At 41.4% G+C, this 15,428-nt stretch overlaps 2 protein-coding genes across 2 annotated transcripts; both read left to right on the top strand.

Moving 5' to 3' along the window:
• The first annotated feature begins 6,570 nt into the window (after positions 1-6,570).
• LOC127755806 (AP2-like ethylene-responsive transcription factor PLT1) lies at positions 6,571-10,880 on the top strand. Its single transcript, XM_052281450.1, has 9 exons — positions 6,571-6,922; positions 7,041-7,749; positions 8,045-8,127; positions 8,276-8,284; positions 8,410-8,498; positions 8,626-8,699; positions 8,839-8,889; positions 9,004-9,080; positions 9,616-10,880. Exons 1-9 carry the CDS (start codon positions 6,769-6,771, stop codon positions 10,449-10,451), a joined length of 2,082 nt encoding a protein of 693 aa, XP_052137410.1. The 5' UTR covers positions 6,571-6,768; the 3' UTR covers positions 10,452-10,880.
• A 1,814-nt stretch (positions 10,881-12,694) lies between these two features.
• LOC127767285 (extensin-1-like) lies at positions 12,695-15,104 on the top strand. The gene is made up of 3 exons (XM_052292567.1): positions 12,695-12,923; positions 13,572-14,606; positions 14,782-15,104. The coding sequence occupies exons 1-2, from the start codon at positions 12,695-12,697 to the stop codon at positions 14,579-14,581; spliced, it is 1,239 nt and encodes a 412-aa protein (XP_052148527.1). The 3' UTR covers positions 14,582-14,606; positions 14,782-15,104.
• Positions 15,105-15,428: the final 324 nt, after the last annotated feature.

The following is a 15,428-nucleotide window of genomic DNA, read 5'->3' as shown; positions in this document are numbered from 1 at the left end:
TATTTTTATATGTAATTAGTAGGAGTATTTCTTTAGACTACCTTTGGTTTGCATCTCAAACTACCTATGCCAACTTGTCATTATTTTTTTTCATTTTTAAGCTCACCGTTCGATGAAAGAAAATTGTGTGAATATACAGCTATTTCACTCTCGCCCGATAAGCCTTATGTACACTCTCATATCTAATAAATAAAAGTTTGTGTACGAGTTGTCCTTTATATATATGAGAGGTGTCGTTTTATCTCTTTTCATTCTTCTTTTCTCCACCTCACCATTTAGTTCTATGTGATATTTTGGGTTTGTGTTTAGATGTTTATAGTACTTTTCTCTCTTGCCATATGATCCATATATCATTTTATTTCTTGTGATATAAAAATACTTTAAGTACGACTTATACATTAACATATTTGTATTATTTTTTTAATAATGCGAATGGTTAAATATCATTTTAAAAAATTATCAGTGTTATCTATTTAGAAAACGAAAAAAGAGTATATGTATTAGACTAATTAAAACTATACTTATTTTGAAAACTGGATATATGATTAAACAGTAACAGCAAGCATGCATCCTCGGAGGAAGGCACGTCTTCGATCCTTGTCCTAGCTCGGAGTTGGAGGCATCTCTTGGTGGCTTGTCAGTTTGCCGACAACAAATATTGCTGCCACACATCGTCAATCAAGCTAATTTGTTTTGGTTGTACTGGAGTACTACTTATATAGTGTACTCCTATATACAAGTGATTTTTTATGCTTTGCTACAGGAATCAAGAAACAATCGTCAATATGTTTCCTTTAACAATCAAGCTAGAAGTATCAAGGACATTATTTACTAACAATAAATTAAACTGGTTTACCAAGTCATATTTGAAGAGAAATAAATTTAGTAAATTATATAGGAGATTGTAAATGAAATATTGGACCAAAATTTGCATTGCATAAAGCAAAAGATTAAAAAAACAATAAAACATCAGAGTTTATCAGTAATAATCATGAAACAAACAAATGCCCGTGCTTTGATGCGGAATATATTGATAGGTATATTTTAAGTATTATAAAAATGATGGACAAATATGTTGAAATATGGTAAAAATGAGGTGAGTAGTGATGATAGGATATGCTTGCATGTTGATTTGTACTGGAACTCAATACATTGTAGATTATGTTGCATGTTTACATGAGCTTTGATATACAATTATTGCTAGCGGGTGATGATGTGATATGGGCCCTGTTTGGAAGATTAGCCCAGGGCTAATTTTGAGAGCTAATGTTTAGTCATGAATTAGTAGGCTAAACATTAGTTTAGGGTGGTATGTTTGGATCCATGGGCTAATTCAAGGCTAAAAGGTAGAGAGAGAGTAGAAAGAGAGGAGAGAGAGAGAGGGAGAGAGAGCTGCTTTTTGATGGTTCCCACATAAAATTAGCCCCATTAGCACCCCATGGAGGGGCTAATTCACTTTAGCCTCAAATTATCCCACCTGTTTGGATCCTTGAGGGCTAATTTAGGGCTAAAAGGTGAGGGCTAATAATTAGCCCATGGAACCAAACAGGGCCATAGTTGCATATTAAGTTTTAGATTTAGTGGGTTATAACTTTATAGAATGTATAAACATGCAAAATATACATACATGTTATGTACAAATGCTACAGGAGAATTGTATGATAATATAGTAGATATGAGTTCTAAAATTTTCTTTCTTACCTACTATATGATTTGTTTTCATGTATTTATATATTTTTTACCTTTATTAATTATCCATAGGTTATAAATGATTGTATTATATAGTGTGCCTTTTGGGGAAGGGGGAGATGCAATTTACACCCTTGATGAATCATTCAAAAGCTAAAAACAATTCAGGTGATGCGGCTTCATGAGAGAAGAGATAATTAGCATTAACTATAATTAGTGGGGATGAACTTTATAGATCTATAGGATGTATAGACATGCAAAATATACAGTATTTGTCAGCGAGTATATCAGGTATTACTATAAATTATTTACCTATTAGGATAAATTAAATATTTTAAACAATAAACTCACCAAATATATAATGTGTGATCTAACTAATTCAGTAGATTTTTTTTTGAGAAATCATATTCATAAAGGGAAAACACAGATGATTGACCAAAGATGATCTCTTTCTTTTCTCTCGCCTCTCCCTTTGCAATCCAAAGTAGGGATGTCATATGGAAGCCCTAGCGCCCTTTCCGTGGTTTGGCTTTATCATCGTTGAGCGGTGTAGCTCTTTCGTTGGCATAGCGGCGAGCCGGCTATCAGTCTCACACAGCGGCCAGCTCAGGGTTAGTTTCCTTCCTCAGTGTTTTGTGCGGTGGTGTTGTTAGCGTTGAGTTTTTCCTTTGTCTTCTTTCATTTTCCTGATTAGGGCAGTCTCAACCCATAGTATCCATAAGCAGTGTCTATGGTGCCATGTCAATAAGACATCACAATATAAACTACACTCCACAACCCATGATTTCTTAAAGTGGGCCATTAATAAACGCATCATCTTTCTTCTCTACCAATCATATTTATTCTTCATCTATTATGAAGACACTAGTCTCTCCCAATGCAAAACTTAATAGTGTCTAGTGCATAGGTTCTCGTGTTGAAGTTGTGTCTTGCATGAGACCCAATTTTTTCTTCTCTTCTCTCTCTCTCTCTCTCTCTCTCTCTTAATTAATATAGTGCCACATAAGTTAAAAGTCCTACATGACAATGTAGTTAATGCCATAGACACCATCCTAGGTGAAGGGTTGGGACGTACTGCCCTTATAGCCTCCCAAGGCTTGAGTTTTGTAAAATTATTTTCATACTATATCAATAAAAACTTCTCACCTTTTATATGTATCGTATGGTGTTGTTCGTTAAAAAAAACATGTTTAGAATCATGTCAATGTGCTAAACGGCAAACGGAAAAGAACAGCAGAGAGATTATTGCTCATGAATTAATGCAAGTGCATCAATCGAAGACTCTTGGGCGTATGCACGCACACGTGTGGGTACGTGTCCATGCTAATTGAGTAGAAGAAAAGCATGCGAGCACATGACAATGGACTAAGCTTGCCATTGCACATGCTCCTTTTTATCGTTCCAAGAGAAGATTATATTGGCCGGTCGATGATGCATATGCATGATCGCCGTGTGCACGTGAGAAGCCTGACAAAATATTAACCCCTGCATGCCCTCTCGATTTCTCTATCATTTTTGCATGTGTTATCTACAACTCTCTACTGCTCTATACATTGCTTAATCCATAGTTCACTGTCAAATGCATGCAGAGGTGATCAATCTAGTATTAGCTTGTTTGTTTGTCAAATGTATACAGTGTGTGCCTAGCTATACTTGTATGTATCTATATTTATACAATGATGGAGCAGAGATTTTTAAACCCAACAGACAAACGAATATACCTAGTATCTGTTACTCCCTCCGTTTTAGGTTATAAGACATTTTGATTTTGGTCAAAGTCAAATTATTTCAAATTTGATTAAGTTTATAAACAAATATAGTAATATTTATAATACTAAATTAGTTTTATCAAATCAATAATTAAATATATTTTCATAATAAATTTGTTTTGGGTTAAAAATGTTATTACTTTTTTCGACAAACTTGATCAAACTTAAAAGCAGTGTGATTTTGACCAAAGTCAAAACGTCTTATAACCTGAAACGGAGGGAGTACAAGATTTCTAACTTAAATATATCCTTTCAAAAAGTAATTCAATTGTGTATTTATATATGTATATAGTTTTTTCTTTTATCAGTCAAGACCCAAGACCATGGACAAATTGGTTCAGACGGAGTCCAGTAGTTATACACGTACGTATATCTCAGAAGCGAAATAAAAATGCATACTCTATTATATTTGCCATAACACGTATATGGTCAAGCTAAGCTAATTTGTGTAGTACTATTGTTCAATTTTCCTAGATTTTTTCCTAAAATTTGTTAGCTAATATACACAGAGTAAATACGAGAAGTTTGTATACATAAGATATGTTTCCACGTAAATATATATAGCACAACTATATATATACAAGGCTGTTTTCAGTGTTCTCGTTGATGTTGTAGCAGATGTACAATGGTTGAAGTACACCACACACTTGTTGCGCAGTGTAGACTACGTACGGTAAAACTTCTGACGGCTGAGATCATCAAACTTCTGAATTCTGACGGTCGAGATTAACTGTTAACTGCCCTTTTCTCTGTCCCGGCCAGCCGGCCAGTCTCCTCAACTTATGATTAGACGTATTCATATATACTGTACTACCCATGGGGGGTTAATTTACTGACCGGCCATGCATGCAGTAAAAGTAGTAATTAATCAGCCTAATCACACTCTGCATCAGTGTGAAACTGAACTGTAAAAAAAAAGAGACACCTAGCTAGCTTAGTTCAGTTTGAACAGAGCCCCTGCATTTGCTTAATCAGAGAGAGAGAGAGAGAGGGGTTAGCTTTGACGGTCAAAGTTTTAGGCGGATGGGAGGGAGGCAAGGGGTGCAATTACCAAGATAAAAACACACACTCTCCCCCTATCTTAACCTCCACTTCTCCTTCCCCCCATAAAGCTACAGATATCACCAGAGAGAGATTACTGTTGTGTGTGTTCTTGTTAACAATTTGTCATGGAGGATCCTATGCGAGGTTTTTAGGGTTTCGCTCGCTTCTCCATGCGTTTTAGAGAGAGAAAGAAGGAAAATTAAGCTTTTTCAATGGCCGGAAGACAAGGGTTCGTGTCCTCTTCTAGGGTGCAGGTAGCACATCATCCTCTACTGCAATTCCGTATATGAATACATGAATATTTGACAGAGCTATACTAGCAGCTACTAGCCGTTTTAATTTGTTTTCAGGTTTTCTGCTTGCCTGTCCTTGATCTTCTTTGGTGTTTCAAACCAAAAGAGTTCCGTATATTTTCTCCAGCAAAATGATCTTCTATGATGTTATTGTTTGCTTTACGTACACTGCATGATATATTCTCAGATTACATTTCTAATGGTCAACTGAAAATGGCTGTGGTGGGCAGGCAGCATCATGGCATATACTATAGTAGTAGGAAAAGAAATACAAGACGTTTATGAGACTTTTTTTTCTCTCCATTTAAATCTACTCTTCTTGATATTCAGTAAAAACAGATCCTAAATTCTGATGTTGAAAGACGTGTATACATATGATCGTTTGGATTATAACCTTGTGGAAACTCTTGTATTATACTTAATAAAGCAACAAGGAACACATACTACGGGGGTGTTTGATTCACGACTGTATTTTGCCACACCACACTTTTAGTTGTCACAATTTGTTAGCCATGTGTTTAGTTCAATAGAATGTCCATATACCATAGCTCAAATATTTTCTTATCAACTTTATCACACTTTGTGACTAGTAATTTGTCTAGCTACCACACTTTTGTGACTGCTGCAACGTGCATAATCTTAGTTGTGGTAATGTGTGGCTGACAACCAAATACACCCCTTCATGCTGTTGTTATTTTTTTCTTATCCTCTTCTTTTTTTAGAGAAGGTTATGTTTTTGAATTTTATTCCTTCTAATATATCCAGCGAGTCTTTTGCGCTCCGTTTAAAAAAAAACAAGTACGATTGCTCTCTTTGATCTCTCTATGTTTCCAGAGCAAATTAACCAAAGAGCTATCTAGGGCCTTATTATAGTACTTGCTCTAAATGTGTGTCTGTGTCAGAGGGAGGAAGGAGAGGTGTGCCTTGGGGCATGTAAACAACCTTGTCAGGGATTCAGCTTCTGCAGGTGATTGAGCTGTGTGAGTGGTTTTAGGGTTTGAGGAGATCAGGTCCAGGCCAAACCAAGCCTATCTTCACTCTATTCATATATGCTGATTAATTATATAAATTCACCAGTCTTGCAGAACTTTGTTTTGGCACTATATAGTTTGGATGCATATACACGCATATGTCAACTGCATGCATGTATGGCCAAGGAAAACCCAACCGTGCAGTTTGCATGTGCATTCCTGCATTTGAAAAAGAGAGAGATACAGGAACATCTGCTCATGAATTGAGATCCTGGACAAATAGAATGACTCTTAGATCTTGCTCTCATTTCTTTTTTGCAACCTTGATTATATTATTTATCCCTCTCTTACTACTACTACCAACTTTTCAGTCAAAGGGCAGTGAAAAAAAAAGATGATATTTTATACTATTATCGAGCCCAAGGCCATTGCTTTATATACAAAGCTACTGCATACACTGTATTGTAGTAGTATACTACTAGTAGTATTGAGATCATGTAGGTTTCATGCATATAGACAGGCTTAAATATTCACAGGAAAATGAGACAAAATATGGTGGACTCACCCCCCAGAAAGCAGAAGCAGAAAGTGGTTTCTGTTCAGTTAAACCATGCCCAATGTTTTTGTATTGCATGCACACACAGGTTACAAATTCATATTTTTTTTTAAAAAAAAACAAAAGTGCACAAAAGCTAGACCTCCTTGCTGCCTTCTCCTACATAAGGGAGTACTTCCATTAGTAGTAGTACTACTAACTTAGCAATTAGCATCATGCATATCTATCTTATATAAATATCTACCAGTGATACTGTTGCTTAGTGCTCCAAACCTCTCTTGACCTCTTCTTCTTCTCAGTTAGCTTAGCTTAAGCTTCCCCTAACCTTGAGCTCACCACAACAATGGCGACTTGATCTAACAGAGCTTAACCAAGTAGCAAATCATACATATAACCATAGCTTAATTCGCATTGAATCTTGTCTTGTTCAGTGTGAATCATCAACCATGGCCACCATGAACAACTGGCTGGCCTTCTCCCTCTCCCCGCAGGATCAGCTCCCGCCGTCTCAGGCCAACTCCACTCTCATCTCCGCCGCCGCCACCACCACCGCCGCCGGCGACTCCTCCGCCGGCGACGTCTGCTTCAACATCCCCCAAGGTAATTAAGCTCACCAATCGATGCATGCATTCATGAGCTAGATATAGCTAGTGTTGGTTGGGATTTGAAGAGGCATGCATGTTTGATTGATTGATTGATTGATTGATTTGATGTGCAGATTGGAGCATGAGGGGATCGGAGCTCTCGGCGCTCGTCGCCGAGCCGAAGCTGGAGGACTTCCTCGGCGGCATCTCCTTCTCGGAGCAGCATCATCACGGCGGCAAGGGCGGCGTGATCCCGAGCAGCGCCGCCGCTTGCTACGCGAGCTCCGGCAGCAGCGTCGGCTACCTGTACCCTCCTCCAAGCTCATCCTCGCTCCAGTTCGCCGACTCCGTCATGGTGGCCACCTCCTCGCCCGTCGTCGCCCACGACGGCGTCAGCGGCGGCGGCATGGTGAGCGCCGCCGCCGCCGCGGCGGCCAGTGGCAACGGCGGCATTGGCCTGTCCATGATCAAGAACTGGCTCCGGAGCCAGCCGGCGCCGCAGCCGGCGCAGGCGCTGTCTCTGTCCATGAACATGGCGGGGACGACGACGGCGCAGGGCGGCGGCGCCATGGCGCTCCTCGCCGGCGCAGGGGAGCGAGGCCGGACGACGCCCGCGTCAGAGAGCCTGTCCACGTCGGCGCACGGAGCGACGACGGCGACGATGGCTGGTGGTCGCAAGGAGATTAACGAGGAAGGCAGCGGCAGCGCCGGCGCCGTGGTCGCCGTCGGCTCGGAGTCAGGCGGCAGCGGCGCCGTGGTGGAGGCCGGCGCGGCGGCGGCGGCGGCGAGGAAGTCCGTCGACACGTTCGGCCAGAGAACATCGATCTACCGCGGCGTGACAAGGTATTTAGGGTGCAATTAATTAATCATCTATCTATATTTTGCTCAAAAAAGTTCATCTACTAGCTAGCTTAGCACAAATCATCATCAGTGTAATCATATATATTCTTTGATGATTTAACTGTGTTGCATGAATTCATTCCTATTTGATGTTTGTGATTTGGATCCCATTTTCTAGGATAGCTATATAGGTGATAGATTGATCATTAGATTTGTAGGATTTATCATTATGTCATTATTATGTGGGACATGATTGTTGTGATTAACAAAGTTGTAATATCTTTTGGTTTGGTTATAGGCATAGATGGACAGGGAGGTATGAGGCTCATCTTTGGGACAACAGCTGCAGAAGAGAGGGCCAAACTCGCAAGGGTCGTCAAGGTAGGCTAACTAGTGCCATTTAAATCGATTAATTGTTTTTTTTATGCTCCAATGGCGATTGATACTGATCTTGTTTCTTTTTCTAATGATCATTTCGGGATCGAATGATCTTCCTCTGTTTGATCGAACTTGGCTTTTGAATCTACAGTCTATCTAGGTGAGTGAGATTCCTTGAACCTAGATGTTCTGTTTGCGATGCATGTATATATTCGGTAGATTGAATTATTTGCTGATCTTTGCTTTCTTGAAGTTTAATGATCTTATAAATTGTAATGCTGATAGGTGGTTATGACAAAGAGGAAAAAGCTGCTAGAGCTTATGATTTGGCTGCTCTCAAATACTGGGGCCCGACGACGACGACAAATTTTCCGGTGTGTTTATAATTAATATACAGATTGTGTCACATTGTTATTTTCTCACTCTTTTATTTGATACTGATCTAGTGTAATGATGATTACTAAAACTGTACTTAAAGGCAATGGTTTCTGTATTTTTCAGGTAAATAACTATGAAAAGGAGCTGGAGGAGATGAAGCACATGACAAGGCAGGAGTTCGTAGCCTCTTTGAGAAGGTTGGTCTCTACAATCAAGATATCCATACTATACTAATTAATTTCCTTTTAGATTTATAGTAATTTATCTATCGCATTGAAGTTAATTAATTATCTGATGCTTACTGATACTAACAAATACTGCTCCTTATATGTGCAGGAAGAGCAGTGGTTTCTCCAGAGGTGCATCCATTTACCGTGGAGTAACTAGGTACATATATATATGCATCATTGTACAATTAATTTTTTTAATTTTTTTAGGGTAAAAAATGAAGACTGTGATATAGATCCATTAATTTGATCTTGTGTGTACTTGTAAATATAGGCATCACCAGCATGGGAGATGGCAAGCAAGGATAGGAAGAGTTGCAGGGAACAAGGACCTCTACTTGGGCACCTTCAGTAAGTACAAATATTCATATTTATACTGCAAAACCATATAAATCCATATTAATAAGTATGTCCTTTCTCATTGAGTATACAAAATATCATATTTTCTTGGCAAGTACAATTTATTCATTCAGGGCAAAATAGTAGTAGTAAGAAAGAGGGGTGACTCTTCAAAGAACACAGAGCTTACTTAAGCCTGTAACTAATTAATTAAACTAAAAATGTGATCTGCAAGTCATGTCAAGTTGCATTACACCACTAATATATATACTCTGTGCATGCTTGCATGCTCTCCTCATGTGGCTAGCTACCTTTTCAAACCTTCCATGTCTGGTGCTACTTCTGTCTCCATTCACCACTGCACCTGGTCAAGATCCTCACTAATTAAGAAACAATAATGCATTATTTGCAGTAAATAATTTAACTAGTGTTAATCACATTCTTTGCAACACAAACTAATCACCAATTAAGCTAGCTAGCTGGCCAAAATGATAATCTTGTGCATGCGCTAATGGTGTGTGTGATGATGGTGGTGTCACGCATGCAGGCACGCAGGAGGAGGCGGCGGAGGCGTACGACATCGCGGCGATCAAGTTCCGGGGGCTCAACGCCGTCACCAACTTCGACATGAGCCGCTACGACGTCAAGAGCATCCTCGACAGCGCCGCCCTCCCCGTCGGCACCGCCGCCAAGCGCCTCAAGGACGCCGAGGCCGCCGCCGCCTACGACGTCGGCCGCATCGCCTCGCACCTCGGCGGCGACGGCGCCTACGCCGCGCATTACGGCCACCACCACCACTCGGCCGCCGCCGCCTGGCCGACCATCGCGTTCCAGGCGGCGGCGCCGCCGCCGCACGCCGCCGGGCTTTACCACCCGTACGCGCAGCCGCTGCGTGGGTGGTGCAAGCAGGAGCAGGACCACGCCGTGATCGCGGCGGCGCACAGCCTGCAGGATCTCCACCACCTCAACCTCGGCGCCGCCGCCGCCGCGCATGACTTCTTCTCGCAGGCGATGCAGCAGCAGCACGGCCTCGGCAGCATCGACAACGCGTCGCTCGAGCACAGCACCGGCTCCAACTCCGTCGTCTACAACGGCGACAATGGCGGCGGCGGCGGCGGCTACATCATGGCGCCGATGAGCGCCGCGTCGGCCACGGCCACCGCGGTGGCGAGCAGCCACGATCACGGCGGCGACGGCGGGAAGCAGGTGCAGATGGGGTACGACAGCTACCTCGTCGGCGCAGACGCCTACGGTGGCGGCGGCGCCGGGAGGATGCCATCCTGGGCGATGACGCCGGCGTCGGCGCCGGCCGCCACGAGCAGCAGCGACATGACCGGAGTCTGCCATGGCGCACAGCTCTTCAGCGTCTGGAACGACACATAAAAAAAAAAACTAGGTTAGCCAGCTTAATTAGCAGGGTAAACCACTGACACAATTAAGCCATACTTAAATTAGGGTTCATGAGATGACCATTAAGCAGGTTATTATCATTAATGATGTTTAATTTCTCAATTAGTACTTAGCTCAAAAGGAGGGGATTTCTTCTGAAGGATGGTGATGGCTTGTGAAATTGAACCTGGTGTTCTTGCCATGATTTTTTTTTCACAAGCTGCCATTTTGGGGTTCAGGTTCAGAAGGATCCTGATTATTATTAACCAGCCATATATATATAGAAGGGTAGAAATGGAGGTATCCTGCTTGTAAATTGGGGCAATGGTAGCTAGAGTTGATGCAATGACCATGCTTCATGTGATGAGAACTAATTGTCTTCCTCTGATCAAATTAAGCAGGAAGATTAAGCAAAGCTCAATATTGTTTCAGAACCATTCTTCCTCCTGTATATGCAGTCTGGACTGTTCTTGATGTCTCAATATTAGTGTGTATATGGGCTGAATCCTTTAAGGTGCAAGATAGGCCCAAGATTATGCATATCATGAAGTTGGGCTGGAACTATACTGTTTCTTCATCATGTAGTGGTTAAGCTTGGCAGCCACCAACTGCCAATTAGTTCCAGCTTTTCTTCATCAAATGAGCTTCCTGCCTCCAATAGCCATCATGTAATGGTTCAGCTGGATTTCATTCATGTGCCACATGAAAAGAATGAAACAAATTAAATAGCATACTAGCAAACAAAATTTGTTGGTTAGACCTGCTCAATTGTCTTGTGGAGCAGTACAGATAGGGGACAATGGCAGCCTGCAAAGCTTTTGACCAAAGGTCACCTCTTGCACTGAGGTTTGTTAGCTGCTATGTTGTGGTTAGTAAGAAGTTTGAGCAGTTGAAACCTTGTATGATAATTGACAAGATAAAAGTGAGGCAGCACAGAGAGAGAAAGAGATAGACCATTCACCCCTGCTCACCTGACAAGATAAAATTGGGGACGGTTAATCTTCTTTTCACCTGGTATTTGATTCCAGGTGACTTTCCCAGCTGGATTGTATGATTCTGCAGCTATGCATAAGTACAATGAAATACATCTGGTTAGAAAACAAAACAACGATGAATGATGAAGTAGACTGATACCAAACCTTCAAGGTTGTTTGCACATATGCAAACAAGAAAGGTTATGTATCAGGGCCTGGCTCTGCAACACCACAGAGGCACTGAGCAGTAAGGTTTCACAACTGAGTACAGAAGGCAACTTACCAGGGATGTTACACAGTGGATGTTTTCCAGAATAACTTCGGTTTAATTGCAGTACAGTGAACACCCCATTAAACGGAAAATTAGGTGCCTGATGAATTTACATCTCAACAAACCTTCCACATTGTTACCGTTTACAGATTTTCAGTTTCTGTTGTTGAGGAGAGTGGCTAGGAAATATTAACAGTTCCTGACAAGGTGGGCTGACATAGCATATTTCTTGCAATTGGACGCCCTGGAATTGGGCTAACTTCAGCAAATAAAACTGTAGCATCCACCACCCCGATCTACCCTGGTCAGAGCTTAAAATGATATTTCTTAAAATTTATAGACAACTCAGATAACACATTTGTATTTACATGCACAGTAGTTAGTAAAATAAGTGAAAGAAAATGTTTATCATCTTTTGCAAGGGCACACACCAAGCCCCACTATAACCACAAAAAATGTGTACAGAAGTCCTCGAGAATTAACAAACAACGAACTGAAAGATGGACATCATGGATAAAACTTGCAACTGCAATTCATGTCAATTTGCCACATCACGGTAACAACTTGAAGTACACTAGCCAAATAATTCAGTGTCCATCCCTCTTGATAACATTGATCGTCAGCCTATAATGTAAACCTTTAAAGGTTTGTTTCAGTGAGAGTTTGGATTCTGAATCCATTATACGTCCAACTAAAGATATACTCATTGAATTCTGAATTAGCAATTGCTCCATGTAAAGTATTATTCCAACTATAAAAGGTTATCTGAAATCACAAAAAGAATATTATATTCTCCTAGCTAGACTCAAGCAGAGGATTAAGTACAAGAACAAATATTCAAATGTCCATACTGTTCTCTTGTCATCCTCTACCTGCTCTCTCAAACCTTTGGCATCTTGGACACTATATATATCCCTCCATACCAGAGCCATAACCATTCAGTCCTCTTCTCCTGTCCTCACACTTGAGAAACCACTGCCAATTGTCAAACAATGAAATTTAGCATGAGAGGACAGCCAAAGGGTATCCCATGGCTGGTATTGGCCATGCTGATTGCAACTTTCGCAATGCTCACGGAGGGAGCTACCAGCTTGTCACCACCTTCTCTCTCCCTAACACCAACGTATGCTCCTGTTATTAAGGTGATAGGGAAGGTGTACTGCTATAGATGCTTCAATGAGGCACACCCAGAAGAATCCCATGGGAAGGAGCACCTGAAAGGTGAAAACTTGTTATCCCCGTGTTCTTGTGTTCTAATCATGCTTATGGTTTTATAGTGGAAATATGTTGATATTGCTACTTTCCCTAACTGTAATGCTTAAACATCAGGTATTAACAGAAAAAAAGAAGGAATGAGTAATATCACATAGAAGAAGTCATTTGTTGCAGAGGCTGGGTGTAATTTTATTTCTTATTAATGAGAATCTCCCCATTATCTAAAAAAAGAAGAAGTCGTATACCATACACCATGTTGTTGTACACCATTAGTGGTGTGCATCTAAATTGTACACCATGTTGTCGTAAAAATGCACTGTACACAAATTACAGTAAAACACAACAAAGATAATAGACTAAGCTACAAGATGGATAGAATTTGCAAACTACTCATGGTTTCCCTATACACCCTTCTGCGTCTCATTGTCATTTCGGGCATGTTTGGATTGCTACCATACCAATTTGTTGTTAGTGCCAAATTTTAGGCAAGTTTTGGCACTACCAACATTTTGGTAAAGGTTTCTATTGATTTGGCAAGTTTTGGCATCAATCCAAACATCACACAAGTACTATTTAGACTACCAAAAATTTGGTAGGCAAGATTTGGCACTAAACCAAAACAGCCTTTCATGTTCTGTATCATGGTCTGTGCAGGAGCAATGGTCAAGGTTACTTGTCAGGCTAATGACCAGGCACTGGTGGGTTTCGGCTATACCCAAGACAATGGCAAGTACAGCGTGAGCATCACAGGCTTACCACTCAGCAGCACATATGGGGCCGACTCATGTAAGGTTGAGCTCCATTCAGCACCAGGAGGATCTGACTGCAACGTGCCAATCGAGCTAAACTTGTCTGGGCTTAGCGTTTACTCGAAGTCCAATGAGGAAGTGGTGCTCCAAGCCAACCAAGTAATGGCATTCGCGTCACAGAAGACATTTGGGTTTTGTTCGAAACCTCACATTCAACCACCAATTTTTCCATACAATTCACCACCACCGTCCCCTTACCAGTATCCCTCACCTCCTTTCAACTACAAGTCCCCGCCGTTGCCAAATCAGTTTTCACCCCCTCCATTCAACAAGTTTCCACCTCCATCTCACCAGTATCCATCACCTCCGCAGAGTTCCTACCATTCACCACCACCCTATCAGTATACACCTCCAAACAGCTACCAAGCTCCACCAACATCTTACAATCACCCGCCACCCCCATATGGATACAATTCTCCGATCCCACCAACCAACAAGTATTTACCACCCCCATACTACTTCAACTCCCCACCGCCACAATACCAGCATTCGCCACCTGCAAACAGCTATGTATCACCACCACTAGCTCACCAATATCCCCCACCTCCATACAAGTCACCACCGATACCTCCTTACTACTTCAACTCTCCACCAGCAAACCATTATTCACCACCTCCATACAACTTTGGATCTTCTCCCCCAACCTACCAGTACTCTCCACCATTGCTTCCGAAAACTCCAAAATATTTACCTCCTAAAGTTCCTCTTGAGATGTCTCCACCGGCACATGCAACATCTCCACAGCCTCTGGTCCACTATAGCCCTCCGCCACCACTGCAGCATGCTGGCATATCATCGACAACACCATCTGTGAACTCCTATCAATCCCCGCCACCAGTAAATCAGCTGTCATAAGCATCAGCGATGAGGCTCCTGAAGTGTAAGTTTTCTTTCTGATTTATATGGCATAATGCACGATTTTCAGGAGTTATGTGAATTTTCAGACTTTAAGGAGAAACTCAAGAAATATAACTAAATTTGCTACATGAATGCGAGGCAATTGTATCCACAAAGTCAGTGACATGTTATCTATATATTACTCAATCTCCTTTCAGGATCAGGCGTCTGCAGAATAAACGGGAGACTTGAAGTCTACCTCGAGAAGAAGCAGTGGGTTAATTCGAGTTCCAGGCATCCATCTCAGTATCTAGGATTGTTACGACAGTAACTAGTATTGTTTCAGCTTATATCTCATTGCCTAGAGCTAATTTCAGCAGGGTAATCATAAGTCCAGTAAGCATTGCCAGTGTCTCTAGTTTTCAACTGAATTCAATGTATGTTGTTGGTTCCTAGCAGCCCATATAAAGCTTTTCTTATGAGCACTTATTACATAAGAAAATCAATCATATGAGAGGAATATGGTTGCTTGGCTGAATACTGCACTAGTCCCATTTTTTGTTCCACATTATATGTGCAATATATAAATCCAAATGCACCTCTCCACCACAATCAAACAAAAGAAAACCCTGAAATTATATTCTGTGATCGACAATGAGCGTAGAAAACAACTCACGAACCAATCACTAGTCATCACTAAATCAGAGCTTCAGGATTTCAGTAGGATCCAGTGCAGTGCAGACACACCAGCACGTTCTTCAGCGGGCATAACATTTTTCAGACGTCGCATCTCTTCCACGGATCTCGCGGTATCTAAACAGCATGATCCTCCCACAAACGAGAAGGAAAACCTCTACATCGCCGA

This window comes from Oryza glaberrima, chromosome 1 (genome assembly GCF_000147395.1).
Source record: "Oryza glaberrima chromosome 1, OglaRS2, whole genome shotgun sequence".
Classification (NCBI taxonomy): domain Eukaryota; kingdom Viridiplantae; phylum Streptophyta; class Magnoliopsida; order Poales; family Poaceae; genus Oryza; species Oryza glaberrima.
Note: the sequence above shows the minus strand (reverse complement) of the source record. Positions and strands in the feature narration are given on the sequence as shown.

Excerpts from the sequence above, each read along its gene's own strand:
- LOC127755806 (XM_052281450.1), top strand. The coding sequence starts at position 6,769 with ATGGCCACCATGAACAACTGGCTGGCCTTCTCCCTCTCCCCGCAGGAT. Across the intron at positions 6,923-7,040 it reads CTGCTTCAACATCCCCCAAG|ATTGGAGCATGAGGGGATCG; the intron begins GTAATTAAGCTC and ends TTTGATGTGCAG. Across the intron at positions 9,081-9,615 it reads CCTCTACTTGGGCACCTTCA|GCACGCAGGAGGAGGCGGCG; the intron begins GTAAGTACAAAT and ends TCACGCATGCAG.
- LOC127767285 (XM_052292567.1), top strand. The coding sequence starts at position 12,695 with ATGAAATTTAGCATGAGAGGACAGCCAAAGGGTATCCCATGGCTGGTA. Across the intron at positions 12,924-13,571 it reads TGGGAAGGAGCACCTGAAAG|GAGCAATGGTCAAGGTTACT; the intron begins GTGAAAACTTGT and ends TGGTCTGTGCAG.